A 20,180-nucleotide genomic window follows, 5' to 3' on the forward strand; every position below is an offset into this window, starting at 1 on the left:
GATAGGCTAGTGAGAGATTGTTCGCATTGTGTTAACAGTGATAAAATGCTTCATGTGACCTCAGCTCCCCTCAAGCCTGTGTCTTGGCCCACCTTTCCCTGGCAGAAAGTGGGATTTGATATATCTGGCCCATTTAAACAGTTGCCTTACAATGCTCGGTATGCTTTAGTCCTGGTAGACTACCACTCCAAGTGGCCCGAAGTAAAGTTTGTCAGCTCTGTTTCTTCTCAATCGGTTATTCTTTTTCTTAAGGAAGTCTTTGCTAGGGAGGGATTTCCTGAAACCTGTGTCACAGATAATGGAGTTCAGCTTGTTTCAGCTGATTTTGAGAAATTCCTCAGTACATGTGGAATCAAGCATTACACCACCTCTCTCTATGAGCCTAGGGAAAACGGCCAAGTTGAACGCTTTAACCGTGTCCTTAAGGATTGTTTGAATGTTGTGCAGACTTCGGATGATGGTTGGGTGGATGTTGTGAGGAAAAGATTGTGGACATATCGCATCACCCCTCACTCTGTTACTGGTGTTAGTCCCTTCAGACTCCTTAACGGTAGGGAGCCCCCTTCTGATATATGTCCCTGGTGGATAAAAAAACTTGATGTGAATAATTCTACTGTAAATAATTCTGCTTTTGACCTTGCTGCTGTGGCCAAACGGGTTGAAAACAAACAACTACAAATGAAAACCCTGTTTGATTCCAAAATGAAAACCAAAGATAGTGATTTTGTGGTGGGGGAATGGGTACGAATTAGAAAACCTGGTTTTCTAGTCAAGGGTCTTTCTAAGTTTTACCCTCCTATCAAAATTGTTAAAGTCTTTAAAAATAGCGTGGTCACGCAAGATGGTAGAGTCTGGAATGTCCGCAGAGTGGCTAGGTATTGCAATGTTGAAAATGTACGTAGCTCTCCTTCTTCTGCTCTTGATTATTGCCAGAGGAGATCTGATGTTTTTCCCGCTATGTCTTCTCCCAATGCTGTTCATGTAGATTCCTCTGTTGCTTCTAGAGTTAAGGCTTGCAATAGACAAAAGAATGTTCCCAGCAGATATCTAGATTAGTGCGCTCTTTTTTTTCTTTTTTTTAGGGGTAAGATGTGTTGCATTCTGTTGTACATTCATACTGCTTTGTTCTGTTCCCTATGCCTTTCCCTGTCTGGATCTGCTGCCTGGAATGTATGATGCGTGCCTGCATCTTACATCCTGGGTTCCAGATTCCAGACCAACTGTATTACAATATCTGTACCTGAACCTGTGCTGATGTGCTGTGCTTCAAATCCTCTTCATTCATTTAATTCTTCATGAAATCCAACTTTAAGCTTCATTGGATCTTTATACACTATATTTTAGTTAAAGAAATTTAGTAAACGTTTATTTAACAAAGACATCAATATTGTGGCACCACACCCTCGCGGCTTCAGATTCTGATTCTTAACCATATGTTTCTTCTTCTGAGAATGGCATTTTTCTGTGTCCCGATCATCTCGTATGCCCAGATAAGAAGAAACCAGGGATGGGGGCAATATGAACCAAAACAGGGCCTTGTTTTGTTAGACCAGTCAGTCTATTATAAGTGTATCTTCCCACCCGGTCACTCATTCTCATTATTCCATCACTCACGAGGTTCAGCAGTGAAGATTCATTATCCAGTAACATCACATCATTTAGCTGATCCTCATTTAGGTATTGTTTAAGATTCTTGAACAGCAACTGAGTCTAAAACAGGTCTGAGGGAAAAAAGAATATCACTGAGAGAAAGCCAGAATGCAGCCCAATTATAATGCCGAAGGGCATGGTATTCTCAAATCTATCAGAAGCAGACTTGCGCAAATTGAAACAGAATTTCGTGCCTTGGAGCTTTGTTGGGAGGAACATAAGGATCAGAGCCTTTTGGAACCTATGCGCACCCTCTTGCTGAAGTTCCGAGATGAGGCCGTCTGGGAAGTGACATTTTTGAGTAAACATTCCCAAGCTCGGACATAAGGGAAGGAAGACAGACCAGGCACCCACTGGCTTTGCTGCTTAAACTCAGATGGAGAGCCAACCATGTCTACACTATAGATGACTTTGATGGCCACCCTTTGCTCGACCCTGGTAAGATAATACATGATTTTGTCACTTTTTACCAAAGGCTATACACCTTCCACACTCAGGCTACCTCCGCTGACGTGACTGAGTAATTAAGACATCTCACCACAGCATGGTTAGATCAGGCGGAGAGAGAGAGAGATCCTTTGTCAACCCCCAACGGTCACGGAGATCAAGCGGGCTATTAGGCAATTAAAACACGGCAAGTCACCGGAAAGTGATGGCCTCCCAGTTGAATTTTATAAAGCATATGTCAAGAAGTTGGCTCCTTATTATTAGAAGTGTGTGAAGAGACATTCCAATCGGGCACGTTACCCTTAACTATGAAGGAGTCCACAATTATTCCTCTTCTCAAGCCAGACAAGCATCTGAATAAATGTGACTCCTATCATCCCCTATCCCTTATTAAAGTTAACTGTAAAATTTTAACTACATTACTGGCAAATCGGTTGCTTCCTTTAATGCAGCGGATGATCCGTCCGGATCAGTCCGGCTTCATACCAGGATGCTCTACAGCGGATAATCTGCGTTCCCTGTTTTCCCTTACACATCAATTATATAACCCGGTAAAGAGAGAAGAGTTTATATAACCTAGTTTTATGTCCAGATTGGATCCATACACCCAACACCCTCCTGCACATTTACAGGCATTTACAGGCACAAAGGTTTGGTCACAAGTTTTTAAGTTAGCATCAATATGATAACCACCAAATTTAGAGTGAAACATAAGCTGCAGGTGGTGAATCCCAGATGAAAGATGTCTGTTGCTTAAGACCTTCGTTTATTTATTTATTGAATGCGATTTTATATAGCCCGAACTTTACCCAATGGTGTCAGAGCGCTTTACATAAGAACCAGTTCCCAAACATAAGGACTTAGGATTACATGTGTTGCATAAAAAAGACAAACAGAAAAAAATTGCAAATGTACAATATGTAAAGTCACACAAGGAGGAGATACAAACGGAAAGAGAAATTGCAGATGTACAAATAGTAAAGACACTCGAGGAAGAGATACAAATGGATATACCCTAAGAGTCACATAGGAATGGTAGAGAGTACAAAGGTTTACTGCATATACTAGTGATTAGAGGGATGTATGTCAGTACAACGCGGTTGTTTTCAACGCGGTACTTTACATCGCAGATTTTACAACTCAAGTCGTTGTTGGAGGGTGCGGATTTTGGAATCTTATAATTTTATATTCCAACACCAGTCTCCGTAACAGTAGGGAAGGTGTTGGAATATAAAATTACAAGATTTCTTATCCCACAGCGCCATCCAGCGCAAGTCGTAGTAACGACTTGCGTTGTAAAAGACGCGTCGTAACAGCACTGCGGGGTAACATCCGCGTTGTAAAGGATGTTCCCAGATTAGAGCTATCTCTATATACATATATATATACACATAGTAGATTTTCTCAGGTGAAGACCCAAAAAAAAAACAGGAGAGCAGAGTTCCATTAAGTGGGGTTGGAGGGGGGATGCAGTCACAGCACCGAGGGAGGGTGGGAGGGATACAAGTGTATGGAGAAAAAGCAAATCAGAAAAGGGAAGAAACATTTGAGGATCGTCAGGGGGGAAAAGAGGAAAAAGGGTAAAGAACGAGGGAATGGACAAGATGGCGGGTCGGGGTCCAGAGAAAAGCGTCTGAGAACAGCAGCAAAATGGCAGCCAGGAAAAAAGAAAAAGTAAAGAAGTCCATGAGAGTCTGTGGCGGGACAGGCGGCTCTGATGAAGAGTGGTTTCTGGGGGCCTCGGGTGGGTATGTTCCGGAAGGGGTTGCGGTGTGCTAAGCAATATGGGTCGGGACTGGAGGGTAGGTATGTCCAGGGTTAAATCGCAGGACCGCCATCACTCACTGCAGGATCCGGTTTCCGCAGGCTCCGGTTTCCACAGGCTCTGGGTTCCAGCCATGGATTACACTGAAGCGGTTCCTCGCAGGCTACTCGCCGCAATCACCACTCCTCCTGGTCGGAGGGAGGAGAGCTGCCAGCTCAAACTCCACAGCAGCGAGGTATCTCTGCCAAACTAACGGCCATGTTGGTAATGGTTATGATTTATTTACCTAATACCTAACTTCTCTGTCCATGGCTTCTCGATAATTCCCACTGTTTTTGATCATTACTGCCACCCTTGAGCCTGTATGTTATATTTTTTATGGACTTCAAGAGAAGCTCAGCACAGTGGGCATCAGACAAAGAAGAATGCCTATGGAAGCTCCATTCTCTCTCAAGGCTGGGAACAAGGCAAGGACTAAGGATTGTTGCTGTGCAGAGCATAGCTAACTCCTGACCAGGAGCACAAGGAACAAGGCCCAGTTGACTGACGCATAAGTAATGTCAAATCAAGAAAGCTAGCCATCCAATACCCATGACTACCTTGCAACGGAAATGGCACCGTTAACTGCACAATGGAAATTGTCACTTTGGACCGTTTTATGGTAAAATTCATATTATGCATCACATCATGTGGCATTATTAGCGAGCTAATTTCACAATTTAAATCACAATGATGCAAAAGGGTTTGGTTTACTGCAAAAATGCAAAGGCTTCCTAAGAAATAAGATATGGACATTCAGAACATCCTTAAAAATAGTACTCACCACTATTTAATAAACTTTCCCAGCATAAAAGCACATACAGTCGTTGTTTTACCCTATGCTTTCTATTTCCCAGAGTAAAATAGGTGTTGAACATACTATGTTGTACTCAGCAGAAAACAAGTCTACATTTATGCACCTCTTTCAGTTAAGAAGTAGAATTGCAGAATGGTCTAGAACACTTATATATATTCTGTACATGACTCACTTGAGGGCAGGATACGATTGAAACGAGTGGACTTTAGAAATGGATGCAATTTGTTTTGGATTCTTCTACAGTCTGAGTTTCCCCTTGAAATAACCTTTGCTTTAAAAACAGTGTCTGTGATGTAAACATGAATTCACATGAATAGCAAAACGCAACATTATGCGACTTGGAAGAACCAGTCTTTTCCACCCTTGTAAGAAAATATTTCAGTGTTCACTGTTTTTTTCTGCTGCAACCAAAAATACTTCGTATGGTCCATCAGTTGGAGTATTTCAACACTATGGCGCCAATACAAGTTGGGTGGAGCGGAATTTCCGCATAAAATTCCAATCCGCTCAGTCGCATGTGGGCTAACGTTTCCGGCTAGCAACATTGGTTCTGGTGTTACAGAACCTGCAACATTGGGTGCCCGTACAACTGACCTGATCTGACCAGCTTAAAATACCCGTCCAAAATCAGCTGAGGCTTTGGCTACAATAGCAACCAAGTGTCTGTCCCTGTTAAGGATTTTTTTCGAAGAAGGGGTGTGCAGATAATGCTCCCCCCTGCCAGGAGACCTTTTTCCATTTCCCCTACCCTCTCAATGCCCCACGCTCCATTTCCCCTCAGGACCTACCCACGGCCGGACTAGGAACAGGAACCAGTCCAGGCAATCTACACTCGACCAGCCCCGGATAGGAGATCGTTCCCACAGCCACCAGAACACCAACTGCAACGTAGTCATTGCACTACTAAGGGAGAGCATCAATATTCGATTGACTGCCAATGGTTTCAAAACGCGGGACACCGCTCCCCTGATTACCAGAACTCCAACTGAAAAGCAGTACTTATAGTAACAAGGAAAGCATCATTATTCCATCAACTGCTAATGGTTTCAACACGCGGGACACCGCTCCCCTGATTACCAGAACTCCAACTGTAAAGCAGTACCCATATTAACAAGGCGCTGAAACCCGATTGAAATCTGATCGGACCCCGCAGTTCCACACTGCCTAACTTTGGACATCGTACCAAGGTATAGTCCCTCACTCGTGCTGCCACATCTAAAGGCGGGCGTATCAACCATCTCAGATAGGATAAGCCCCAACCTGGGCAAGGCGGTTGTATCACAATTTCAGGCAGGCAAATGTTGTCAATTTTAGTCCTGATGATGATCCTGTATAATTAGAGCATAAGGATCGAAACGTCGACTGATATAGTGCTTTCACAACCTAACCATTGTGTTTTACTTTCGTTGTGTCTAGCGCTGCCTGGCATACATTCTAATTTAAGAATCAAAAGTGGCCAGCACTGCTCTTTCTTTGCCTGTGAATTTTCTAATTTTTCTTCTCATTCTCCCTTACGTGTCGTGTGTCCTTCATGAGAAAGGTACAGGACTGTGCCTAAAACCATTTATACAAGTGTGTATTCATTGTGTTTAATAAATACCCTGTCCGGCTGGACAGAGGACAAATATAGCTTCCTATCATGGCCTATATTTCATTATCGTTTTTAAATTCTGATAAGCTAAGGACCCTTGTCTTCTAAATCATAGCAGGGATTCAAGCACCATTCAAAGGCGAGGGGGGGGCAGGGCTTTGACCACCAACATGCAGCGGCGTGCGGGGGGGGGAAAGAGGATGCAACGGGGATAGCAACGGGGGCACCAATGTGGAGGGGGGAGAGGCAGGGGGTAGGGGCAACACCCGTGAGGCAGGATGGCCTCTAGGGTGCCGAGGCTCAGTGTAGGGTTGCGAGGAGTCAATGGGGCCGCAGGACCAAAGAGGGCAATAGCAGAGACCAAAGGGGGGAGCGATGTGGCCCTCTGGGAGGGCAGCTGACTGAAGATCGGCGTGACAAACGGTGATCCTAAACAGATAGGTCAGTGTCCTCACCCCACCACAGATGAGCTCTTCAGGCCTCGGGGTTAGGCTTGGAGGGGGAGCAGCGAGAGGGGGTGCAGGATGCCCATGTTAGGAGTTGTTCACATTGTAAGTGGGAGCAGGAGTGCAGGGCAATAGCGGAGGATGGTGGGGTAGAAAATGGGGGAGAGGGGGCTAGAGGCTCGGACCGGCCTGCTTTGGAGCAGGGACTGGAGCTTGAATCTTGGCCCACCGCAACCTCCTGTGACCCTGGGCGGTGATGTGTCTCCAAGGGAGGGTGTCAGTCCGGGGGGGGGGGGACGCAGCACGGGCAGCAGAAGACACTTCAGTGTCGGTGGGGTGGGACAAAGCGAGTGAGTGGAGGGGTCAAGAGGGAGGGGCATGGGGGCCTGCTGAAGACTGGGCAGTTAGGGGTCTAATCACGAGGCTGAGACGGGGCCAGGCTGCCCCGGAGCAGGTTTTGCAAGATAAGAAGAGTCACCTAAAATCCTCGTTTTATTCATTTTTAAAGATTAGCACCACACCGTGTGCCATGGCCTCTTGTGCGAGTGCGGGGAACTATGTCCACGCGTCTTCTGTGACATTTTTAACTGTTTACGATATATGCCCCTTATCACTAACTCATGTGATGTTAGTCACCCCAACTGCCCCAATAAAAAAAGAACCCTTTCATTGTTATTCCAACAACTGTTCATATAGATTAATCGTACCTTCACCGAAAATGGTACACACAGTGACCTTTTGAACCAAGGGGGGAAACAAATCAACAGCAACGTTCAACGTAAATAACGAATCACTGAAAATAATTAAGTGCAGCCTGGGCGCCAGCTGCAGCGCCTGATTCCAAGTCACCCATTGAGCCTGTCATGACCTCTAATTCAGCGAACAAGTGGCACTGAAAGTGATGGTGAAAGCGATCGCTATTGTAAAAAAAAAAAACACGCCAGTGAGTGGTGTGCGCGCCACTGCAAGACATATGTCTTCAATTATCGCGCCTTTGTCTGGGCACGATAATTGAAGACATATGGGCTTTGGTGCGCGTAACAGACACCAATAGGCCATGGGCGGAGCAATGCGCCCGCCTTTGGCCTATTGCGTGCTCTGTTAAAAAAACACACGCACTCAAAGCCCAATAGCGGAACCCAAAAGGAAAAGCACACGCACGAGCATGGGTAATTCCAGGGTCCGTTTTCAAACCCTAGACAAAAGGGCTCTCGCCTGCATGTGCACTGCTGTGTAGTGCAACACAGGATGCGAGCCCTAAAAAGATAGAGCTCTAGACACTGAGATCAAACTAGAGGCAGACATTCCGCTACTCCCTTCATCACAGTGTCCAAACGCTCCCTGACCTCCATTAAAATAGATAAAAGATCCCTTTCCAGCTGGGCCAAACAGTGCTCATATATTGGCAGAGTAGCTCAACTGCATAGCTTACAATTCCTAGAGCTTGTTAAAAATCCTTAAAAAGCCTTTTATGAAGGATTCAAATAGATAAATAAACCAGTACTTCTCTAATAAACAGTTCTGGATCAGCACTTAGTTGGAAATTAATTCTGACTTTTTTCTTTGTCTGGGCTGACAGTCAGTACATCTATAGAATAGCACTGGAATGACCAATTTTCAAGTTCAATATCACTTTTATGAGTGCACAGTGTAGGAGAGTAGGGTCTGCAATCCTATGATCACCCAGATTTTTTGCTTTTGTTTCACTGGTTTACGACTTTCTCTGGCTGTGGGCCTGCCAATCAGACCCACAGCCTGGCTGTTCTCTTTCTAAATTACGATATGTACCCTAGGTGCATTTACCAATTGGTACTGGGCCACCTTATCAGACCCCGTAACGCAGGGCATAGGTGTACCCAGGGCCGCCAGGGGCTGCAGCATGTATTATGCCACCCCTGGCTGGCCTCCTAAATTTGACACAACTGGCTGCATGACAGCTGGGGCGAAGTCGTGTAATCACACTTTGCTATAGATGTAGTAGCCCTATATCTAACCATACAATGGACACCCGAGTTCCTATCAGTCACTCCTATGGCAGGCCTTGACAATCCTGAAGGCAGAGTGCATGGGCTCGTGTGAACTGTGTTCTGGCCCGAGCCGAGCCCGGTTGCAGCCTGCGGAACCAAGACCCAATGGCTGTTCCATGATAACGCGTACCATATCGGTAACTCCGGTGTCGCGTTATCAAGGCATGTCGAGTAAGGTGTCATACGAATCGGGATGCTGCCCCCTCACCAATTCTGGCGACGAGGTTAGCATTCCGCCCTTCTAGAGGGACACGACATGTACGTAACTGTGAACCCCGGTTAAAGTTAACTAAAGCCTCAGCTCCACAAAATGGATGCTGCCACCACAGACACGAGTCTGACCTCCTGCTGCTGGGAGTCCTTCCAGTGAGGGGAGCTTGGACAAAGGGTTTCCTGTCGAGGGCGGTGTTCGCACCGTCCCAGACAGGGTTTGTGTATTCTGGGTAGGTAGGGCTTTTTGCGAGAAGGTGACTGCGGAGTGGCACCCCGGTGCTCACTACGCATCTGCCGGTCAGAACCAGTTCCAGGGGCGCCAGCCCTGGCCTGGGGAAAGTCCGGCAGGGGAGAGGGGTGTAACTACCCCCCTTCCTGGTCCCACCCTTAGGGCCGGACCTAGTCATGTACCCACCCCTTTCTTTAGAATAAAGGCCGGAGCGGGGACCCTTCCAAATCAGATCATCTTTGAATCAAGAACTACTTTCTACGAAAGGACACTCAAGACTCTTCTCAAGATTTCTCCCTTGTGACTAAGGAGTAGTCACCCTGCATCAGCGGGCACCATCTAAGAACTCTGCGGTTTGCTGCAAGTCCTTCCTCAAGGATCCGACGGCCCAGCTCGACGAGAACCGGCTTCCCTGGCACCTCTGACCTCTACCCACGTCATCAGCTCAGCTGTGATCTGTGGGTGCGACGAGACCTCGAGGGACCGGCCATCATCAGAACCTGCACGCTCTTAAACCAGCACGACCATCGAAGCGATTCCCTGGTGAGTGCTCTGGGGTCCGAGAAGCCCCGACCCTGAGCCGCTCTAGCACCGAAGTGCAGTCTCCCAGCATCTCCACGATCTGCGTGGGGCCCTTCTGCTCGCTGCTCAGCACGTTGTCTGGTCACTCGCCGCTGGCTTGTGTCCTTCTGTGACGACATCCGACAATCAACACTGCGGGTCTGGTTGCTCCAGACTGGCCCTTGCTTCCATCCTTGCGAGAAGCACCCCGGACCCTCCTGGTCCCCTCAAGACGCCATCTTAGGCCCACCACGTGGCCCTGAGATTTGCCAAGGCTTGTTGCCCCATCCTGGGCCCAGCGACGCCGACAGCATCATCCTTCGTGGGACAGCTCGCACCTCCGCCGTGGTCGCCGACAACGCCTCCTGGTCCGTGAGACTGCAGAGCCTAGCGTCGCCCACTCACCTGGTCGAGGTGACGGCCAACCGGTGCCATCCTGGTACCCTCTGACTACTGGCTAGTAGTACGAACTTGGTCCCCTCTGCTTTCAGGTATCAACAATCTCTGATCCAGGCTTGGATCTCTACGAACTATTCATCACTGGTCGCCGGCCAGCAACTCCTTTTCTTCCGGCTCCTGGCTCGTCAGCGAAGACCCCGACGCCTGTAAGACTTGTGCAGCCGCAGCCCTCGTGGCTAGGTAACTCGGCATTTCGGTGCCTGCATAGCCTCCTTACTCTAGGGTCCCGAGTCCCTCGCTTCCGACTTGCCTTATCGGGTCCGCCCGAGACCTTAAACTTTCCGTGTCCACGGACACTTGTTTTAATTGTGCACTTGAAGTATTTTCCTAAGAGATTTGGTTTGTGCTTAGTACCCTGTCCTCATAAAGAGTACAGGGCTGTTGTGATTCTTAATAAATATCCTGTTTATTTTCATAACACTTGTGTGGTGTCCTTTCACTGGGTGTTCAAGGGGTACATGTGTGGTAAACAGCTGGCTTAACGCGCCCTCTCGAGTCTTTAGCCTTAGACTGCTCGTATCCACGCTACTAGGATAGCTGGTCTATAGGTTGACTTACAACCAAACACCATAAGGGTCGTTGGAACGATACATAGCGGTCGCTAGAATAGCGAACGTTGCATATCGGGCCAACTTCTCACACACAGCTTTTCAGGATGATACTGAAATCTCTCAACTTGAATTAAAGTAAATACTCGGTGTGAAAAAAATAGAAACCTGCTTTTGCTGTTTTCCACTCCTCGCGGCCACTCCAATATCTTCTGTCGGATACCACCTGCTGTCGTGCCACTTTATTGTAAATGAACAATGTACCTTTTTACGCTTTCATATCCTAAGCTAAATTAGTTGCTACTTTCAACACGTCGACAATGAATGAATAAAGATAGTGGTTCTCCAATTTCAATATAAAATTGCACGTTTCAAATGTATACTCTTCTGCAATAGCAGAGTAAAAAGGTGAGACATAAATATCACTGTACTAACCCTGTCTTAAGAATTTTAAATTACATATTAGAACATTTAAAATGTTTCATAAACAAACATTTACTTTGCAGTCAGAAAATGTAAATGAGGTTGTAAATATTCAATTTACATCTGACTTTCTTGTGTAGTTTCATGGATATTACAGCTGTACGCGAAACATTACATTCAAAGGAATTTCAAAATCAGAATATCTATTTTCTTACAAACATGAAAAAGTAATTCGAAATAGAGGGAGGAAGAACAGAAGTAAAGCAATAGAGCATGTATGAGACATGAAACAGTGACGTGGAAGGACAGCAGTTTTTAATTGACTTAGAAAATAAGCACATATATTTCTTGTTTAGATCACTTCTTTATTGCACTGGATTATAATAAAATAGAAAGAACTGTGATTTCTTTCCCACTTCTATTGCTTCACAGATGGCATAACTCTGCAATCCGTCAAAGGGCCTTATTATGAGTTTGGCAGAGCGGGAGCTAGACTGCCCTGCACCCGCACCACCAAACCCATGTACGAACCGCCTGCCGATCAGGAGCTTTCTCATCTCTGTCGAGAGGTTCTTAGGCGTTCCCATTGTGGTGCCTGTTTCAAAGGCACCACAACGGGAACGTCAAAGGCAGTATCTGCACAGCATGGACTGCTGTAGTCCATGCTGTGCAGGTACTGGGGTGCATGCACACAGGGGGGCACATGTTGTACCCCCCGCCCCCCCCCCCCCCCTTTGTACATCCCCATGGTGTGAGGCTAGTTTCCTCACTGCCACACTTTTCATGGCGGTTGCATTGACATAAAAAGTGTGGCGGTGAGGAAACTTGTAATATGCTTGGTGGGCCTCAACGGCCCACCAACCATATTGCGGCCTCGAGACTGCCAAGCCACTGTCAGGGATCTCTGATCGGTTGCGGTGGTCCCAGGGAGGCTTGACTGACCTGGTCATAATAGGGCGGTCAAGAGACTGTCACACCTCTGTGAATCTGTCGGTCCATGGACCGCTAGACTCATAATAACCCACTAAGTCTTATATACATCTGTATGTCATGTATCAATCAACGACCTCAGTGCATTTTGAACAATTTTCTCATGGTTTGTTAATCATTCCTCACATGTTTAATACTTTGTTCTCCACTACCTTTTTTAGGCTATATACAAGAGGAACTGAAGAATATGAGATAAGATTTCCTTACGTCTAGATTGCTCATAAGTGAGTAGTTCAAATCAAATAGTGAGAAATATCATGAGTTCAAATCATTTATTTCTACAACCAATTTAAATGAAAAAATAGAATGAAAGGAACGAAATTTGAAAAATCCATAATGAACATCATTTCTTTTACAAATTCAGCCATGAATAAAGGAGGGAGAAGATTGTGAGCAAAATGTGAGGAGGACAGGATAAGGAAAGATAACGTTTGGTAGTAGTGGATTATAAATGCATCACTTTTAATAAACTGCAATCAAACCATTTAAGTTAAATACATTGTAATTAGAACATAAGTGATTCAGACTACTAAAATAGAATCTTCCAGATCCATATGCATTTTTTTGAAAATTGACTTTTTCCTCTTCTCATTTCTAACTGATTAGTGACAAGGCGATTCATCCCTGGAAGCGAGAATATCATTATAAGGTGGCGGGTACCATACTTTTTTATTAATAGGGCAGATGATTGATTTCTTCCAGCTTTTGATTCCTTCTTTTTTTCCCTGATATTAGGAAATATTTTTAAAACTGATCATTCACAGGATACAGGATAGGAGTAACTCTTTTTCTATTTCCAATCAAGCTGATTCCTCCGGAACCTGATTTCATAGTGGGTTCTTGCTGGGTGTGTTTTAAATTCTTCACAGTGGATATTGATAAGATTGTTTTGCATAGAAATGTCCTCTTTACTGCATATCACCTTTCAGGAATTGTTATCTTCAGTGAGCTCCTGATCCTGTCTGTATCCAGTGGCCAGGTTGACATTCTTTAGACAAGTGGAGTTACTGTTTTCATAATCTTTGCTACATCTACCCTAAATGGTTTGCCTGTTTACCGGTCCCCATACATTTGCTTCTCCAATATAGAGGGAAGGTGCTACTTTTAGCCAATGACTCATTTCTGGTAAGCAATAATACAATTTCTGAAGCATTTTGTAAAGTGAACTGTCCTACTGGATACCATTTCTTATTCCTCTTTGCATTCTGAATCTTGGTTCAAATTTTAGGACTCTAATATACTTAACCGAAAGATATTAGTTTCTGATCCTGTTTAGTGAGTTTCCTAGATGCAATTCCTCTTTTTAGTCCCTTTATTATTACCAACTCTGCCTATAAGTTGAGTTTTGATATTCCTGGCTATTTTTTATAGCGAATCAATTCTGGAGATACAATGTAAGTAATGGACAAGGGCATGCCAGATTGTTAAAAATTGTGATAACATTTACATGAGAGTTTAATGCTCAGACTCATAAATTGCCTCTAATTAAGGGTTTTCCTGGGAAATTATACTGGAGAATCTGTATTTTGTATCTTTTCTGAAAGACTCAAACAATGGGTTTGTGCATATTTTATAATGAATCAAGTTTACTATTTTCGAGAAAGGGGAGCTAGGGGTGTAGGCGAGGAAAAGGATAAAAGTGTACCCCACCATAAAAAAAAGTTTAGGCGGGGAGAGGGTCAGAGGCTTAGTAAAAGGGCCTGTCGAGTTTCATTTGCAGGTGCCATTCAACAGTTGCACACTCAGAACTAAATCAAAAGTTACTTTTGTTCAGTGAGAAATTCCTTCCCAATGTGCTTGGCTTCAGGGCACCATGAGCAGGTCTTCATAAGAAGTATACATTGTAAAGATTTTTATTATCGTTTTCTGTTCATCCATGGGCAGCTCAGCAGGTGAATCCTTTATTGGACGGCCAAATGCAATACATTGCTAAAGAGATGACAATTGGCAATGGATCACTTGATCCTTTTGATGACTTTTTTCCAGATGAAAACTCAGAAAATAGCTGAATTCACAAATTCAAACTGCGCTGCACAAGACAGTTTTACTCTAGGGATTATCCCTGTCAATATTTTACATTCTCCCAAAAATGACGTCACCATTTAAGCATTTTTAGGTCGAGCCTGCTTGATTCTTTTAGTGGCAGTGGATATAATTTAAATGAAATTTGGTAGATGCACAGCTTGAATTGTAGAAAAGGTGAGCACACTGTGTTAACTGTTGTTAGGTTAGGTTTAATGGTGCTCCGCAAGGTGACGTCGAGGGCCCAACGGCGTCTTGCAATATACGTTTGAGAAGTGGGGCTAGAGGGTCTCTAGTCTCATCCCTTAGCAGGCACACATATTGTTTGTCTTTGTTGGAGACAAAAGACTTCCACTGCACAAGACAGTTTTACTCTAGGGATTATCCCTGTCAATATTTTACATTCTCCCAAAAATGACGTCACCATTTAAGCATTTTTAGGTCGAGCCTGCTTGATTCTTTTAGTGGCAGTGGATATCATTTAACATATTATGTATTTAATTTTCGAGCCCAAAATGTAAGACATATTTGTTAGCTCTCAGTGTGCACACCTCGTGGTATTTACTGGTTTTATTTATCTGCGTTTAGTATCCAATTTCTTTACTGCGCAACCCACATACATTGTAATGGCCCACCATAACTTGAAATGGCTTATACTCGAACTGCTGCAAACAATTTTAGGAGCCATTGCTCTTTTTTGTTTCTAATCTACGTATGGTTTTGGTAGGAGTTTAAGCCCATGAATGAAAACTACTTTCCTAGTTCTTTTGTCTACTAAACCTATGGAAAAAAAGATATGTGGATTTCTGGGTATTCAGGATAATAATAAATACCCAAGTTCCTCCCTTTTCTCATACAGAGGTGTACATTTGTACGCAGAAATATTTTGTCTTATTCTAATTCTTAAAATCACACACAACACTTACTGATGAATAGTAGACATTTCTAGAATCCCCAGAGAACTTTTTGTGTGTAAATTACATCTACCCACACATTTAAGTTTAGAAAAAAAATTTATTGAAAGAAAATGGTCAAAGTTACAAAATAAGACAAAGAAGATAACAGGCAAAAGCATATAACAGGATTAAAAATGGCAATAATATAAGTCATAAAAAGAAACATCAAAAAGTGGAAAATAGTTATAAGCAAAAGCTGTCAACTGGTATGATACAAAGCAGTGAAAGAGGCAGAAAATATACACTATAGACATAAAATGAATAAAAAGGAAAAACAAAATACCATGTTCGACAAAGCATAAGAAGTCATGGAGGTTTAGGCACTTCTTGTTGTAACGGGGATGAAGACAGAGATCTATGGGCACTTAAATCAAAAAACAGTGTAACAGGAGTCCACAATTCTCTTCTCTTAGTGGCTAAAGTCAAGGGATAAACAAAAGTTGTGTCCAACCTGTGATTGTAACAAACAGCATACCACCAGGCCTGATAAGATAATATCTACCCACACATTTACTCTGACAGTCCTCAACTGAATTCCAGTCAATAAAAGATCACCCTTACATCGTTAGGCTCAAATGACTGAGCATACTGACAACATGGACATGAGTACAAACACAATATCTTCACCTCAGCTGGTAGGATAGGTGTCGACATGAGTTAAATTTATGAACACATTTTAAGATCTGAGTATGATTTTAGATAATCCTGTTCAAATACATAACAGAAGAAAAAGTCGTATAGCAGGGCCACTGGTGATTCAAAGCTGTACACAGACATTTAAGCCATACTGTAACAGTGATTTTAAAGGAAGAATTGACGAATATTATATAATTTTCACTTACCTGATGAAAGCCAAGGTACTCAACAATTGTTGAAGATGCATAAAATATCATCCCTTCTGCACTCACCACTAGCGCGAAACCATTGAGGGACTAAAATAAAAAATGTAAATACGTTCAAAATAAAATATTTATGCTAGAAGGTATAAGTAGATATACATATATTTCACACATTAGACTTTCAGCAGTGGCACAAAAATAGGCTCCTTTGGGAAGGTCTAGCAGATGGACCAATATAGGGGGTATTTTCACAGAAGCCTAGTGTAACAATTGCACTCAAAACAAATCAAATGGCAGTGAGATAAGTAATTGTAGCAGTTCAATATTTTTGTTCACTGTGCGATTCAATACTTCAGCAACTAAAAGAACAAGATCTTTGTTAGGCCATGCAGTACCTTCAAGGAAAGACTAAAAATCACGCCATTTTAAGTTTACTACTTCTCGCTAAGCAATAACAGTCTGGAAGAGGCTTAAAGATATCGATAATTTGGCAACATATTCTTCTGACGGCTCCTGCACCCAATCCTAACACCATTAAAAAACGTATTCAGAAAATATACTTTGATTGTTCAATTGCTCAGTGGAATACAATCCTACAATGAGAATTAAACTAACTCTGTTCTCATTAATGTAATGCGATATTATAATACATCCTCCTCTGTTACAATATTTCCTGCTGTCCCCTTGCAGATAAGTGGATGTCTTAAAACCATGTGTCTCTGTAAAATTCTGTGATGTTAAGAATGCCTTTAAGCAATCATTCATCACATCATTACTCACTTTTCTTGGAATGCCTGTATAATCGCAAACTATTTTCCTAGACATATTTAATAGATTTCTGTAAGACTAAACATAAACACAAATTAAAGAAAAGAATGAAAGACACACTGTGGGATCAGCCAACCCTTCTTTCTAGAAAAACACAAGACTAGCCCAATTAGCAGCCTATCACTGAGGAAAGAGAAAAAAAAGTGAGGTGGAAAGAGGCTGAGAGAGACTGAGAGTGAGAGACGGAAAGAGAAAGTAGGCTCAAGAGAGACGGAAAGGGATAGAGAAAGAAAAAGGTTTACAGTGAATGAGACCAGAGAGAGAAAGAGAGAGACGGACAGAATACACTACACAAAGCATTGCATGTCGGATCGCCTAAAGCTCTGTTCTGTCACACGGTCTTATGTCGACTCAAGTTATACTGCTGTGTCTTTTAACATAAGTCTCTTTTCCTTGGACCAACTCTACCTCCACTTCTGTTCAGTCCACCATCATGCCCAACCACTACAAGTGACCTACATGTTCAAACACATCAGGAACCCTGGATGTAGTGGATTAAAATCAAATAACTAGTATTATATGTGACTGTTTCCTATTGAAGGCATACAATGTGGCCTATTCCAAAAGGTGAATTTAGACATGTAGATTTACTCACATGTAAACTTACTTCTGAATCTAGTAGTAGGGTTACTCTTTTTTTGCTAATGACTATTTCTGAGTATCATTTTATTAACAAGTGCAGACATACATCTCCAGTCCCTCAAAACAGGAGGTGGGTCTGCAAGTACAGGATTTTACAAGTGTAAAGTTACAACTAGTAACTTTTCAAATGGAGGTGGAGATCTCAATCACAGAGACAGAGATTTCTCTATGGTAACATTATTTAAACAAAATTAACGCATATTTGTTTATTTCATTTTCAACAAATATATCTAAATAACAGTTTAAAAGTTATGCTTAATTAATTTTTGAAAAAATATTAATTTACCTAATTTTAAATAAAATATCTTGAAATTGAATATAACTTTTAACAAGTTAAATATATGTATATATTGTGTGTATGTGTTATACATATGTGTGTGTTAATTAACATTTAAAATAAATTATTTTCTTTAAAATCGCTAGTATTCTTTCAAGTCCATGCCTCAATTGTTTTTTATAGGAGTGCATTGTAGTATCTGAGTAGCCATGTGCAGTGTTGGACTTACTCTAAGGCTGGGTTGTAGGACATTTATGACTGTTTTGGTTCTTTTTTGGCTGTGGCAATTTTAGGAGTCTAGTCTGTTAATAACAATGGGCGTACACTTTTGTGGGTGGGTGTTTATATATGCATGTCCTTCCCTAAACCACTCCTTATCCCTCCCTAAGCATCTCCCATTTATTAGTAAGTATTCTTAATTTTCCAGCCACTCCGCGACGTTCCTCCCATATGGACTACTATATCATGTTATCCCACATGAACAGAGATCTCTGCAACCAGGGTGGAGAACTCCACAAAGGAATGATAGGAGAAGCAGAGGTGGAGATCTCTGCACATAGGTTTATGAATAACATTTTGTAGTACTTGAGTTGTACTATTGCAATACTAAATGTACTATAAAGTGCAATTTTTGAAAAGGTCCAAATATGTTTTTTTATTGCAGTACTGAGGTCTTAGGCTTTTTCATCAGCTTTGTGTGACATTAACTACAGTGATTTTAGAGATACCCCTTGCTAATGTATGCTGGGAAAATAGGTAGCGAGGCAGGGTCTCATTTAGAGTTTGCAGACATGGAAATTCTGCAAAAAAATGGGAACATTTTAATCAATCAATAAGTTGCACTGGACATCTGCTGCTTTTTGGCAGATGTTCAGCGTTCACCAAACTCTAAATCCACGCCAAGATAAACTTTCTCTACTCACTATATCACATATTATGATGATGACAAACTTACCAAGTGCAATAATCAAAACATTTGCAGCCTAAATTATTAACATTATTAACATTACATGACCTAGAGACAATCGAGACTTAGCTCAATCTACTTGTTCAGACAACATATAAAGAGCTCTTCTTTTCTGGTCCTGGATCACAAGATAAGTGGTCTGTAGATTGTTCTTCAATATTATTTTTTTAGTTAGAAATAACTGTATTGATATAGGACATTTGTGATTTGTTCTGTGTATTTCATTACTGTAGGGGTTTCTTGCGCAGCCCATGGTACTTTGCCGCAGGTTGGCTGGTTGACATGTTCCATTCATTACCTGGACCTTGAGATGAACTTTCATACCTGTCACAGTCTTCCTGGGGCATTGCAAGGGATCAGGGGTGCTCTGGGGGTAGACCAAAGTGAGCATGTCTTGCACAAACACATTCAAAGATCTGTAAACTGGACACTTGCACTGTGCTCATGTTAGTGCCAGTCTGATAGCAGTGTTATGAAGCCAGTAGGCTGATTGAGACTGCTCTCAGCAGAACATCCAGCAAACATCTTAAGAAGCTGTACTGACGTCCGTGCAACCCTTAAGACATTCCAGTCTAGCTAGGGAGCACATACTGTGGTGCAACAGGGTTCTTTAAGATGTGGCTACATTAAGCAGATCAGAGACAAGTGTATCATAGTGCCAGGCTTGATGTGAAGACACTCAGCTAATGCATATATACTCTAGCCGTAAAACGGGAATGAGGGGCAGGAGAGTAGAAAGACTGTCTCTAATCCCTGATTCCTATCACTGATTTCCTCCTATTCTCTACTGTCCCAAGCCAAATTAAAACAATTAAAATAGAGCAAGATATTAACGCACAAGCCTGACTCCAGTGGTCTAATCAAACTGAGAGTATGTCCAAGGGCAGAAGCCCCATATTGACTTCCATTGAGATTTATCTGAAGCTATTAATTTCTCCCTACAGTGGTCTGTGTGTAGTGTCATTATAGAAGTAATGCTCCCTATCAATAAGCAATTCTAGGAAATGTCATACTCTAGGCCTCGGAAAAAAACACCCAGGATAAAAAGAGTACCAGTCGGAGCCCCACTCGATACTTGTGTTATAGCAAGAGGTAACACCCGAGTGCTGGAGGAGGGGAAAAGTACAAGTAAATGAATTTGAAATGTATCAGCATCACCGCTAATAAAAGAACTTCAAACTATAATTTACTGATTAAGTGCTGCATCAATTGTGCGATAAAAGAAGCAGCGGAGGTAAGATGCTTCAAAGCTGGTTGCTCGCTCCAACTGTCCATAATATGAACATCCTACTAGATTCTATACTCTATTTGAGTGGTTCCACATCTACATTCAGGTATTCCTTCACTCCACATTTCTTTCAAGAACACTATCACTTCAGATAGTGACGACACGACTAGGACACTACATATTTTCCAAATTTGAAATAGATTAAACAAAATGTAA

General features: G+C 42.7%; 1 protein-coding gene across 1 annotated transcript in view; it reads right to left on the reverse strand.

Annotated features, from left to right (window-relative positions):
- Nucleotides 1–20,180, reverse strand: part of LOC147722732 (aryl hydrocarbon receptor repressor-like) — an 831,322-nt gene that overhangs the window by 286,549 nt on the left and 524,593 nt on the right. The window contains exon 5 of the mRNA XM_086966883.1: nt 16,026–16,115. Within this exon, the coding sequence (XP_086823009.1) occupies nt 16,026–16,115 (90 nt within the window). The remainder of the gene's footprint in view (nt 1–16,025; nt 16,116–20,180) is intronic.

Source organism: Lissotriton vulgaris, chromosome 4_1, assembly GCF_964263255.1.
Source record: "Lissotriton vulgaris chromosome 4_1, aLisVul1.2, whole genome shotgun sequence".
Taxonomy (NCBI): domain Eukaryota; kingdom Metazoa; phylum Chordata; class Amphibia; order Caudata; family Salamandridae; genus Lissotriton; species Lissotriton vulgaris.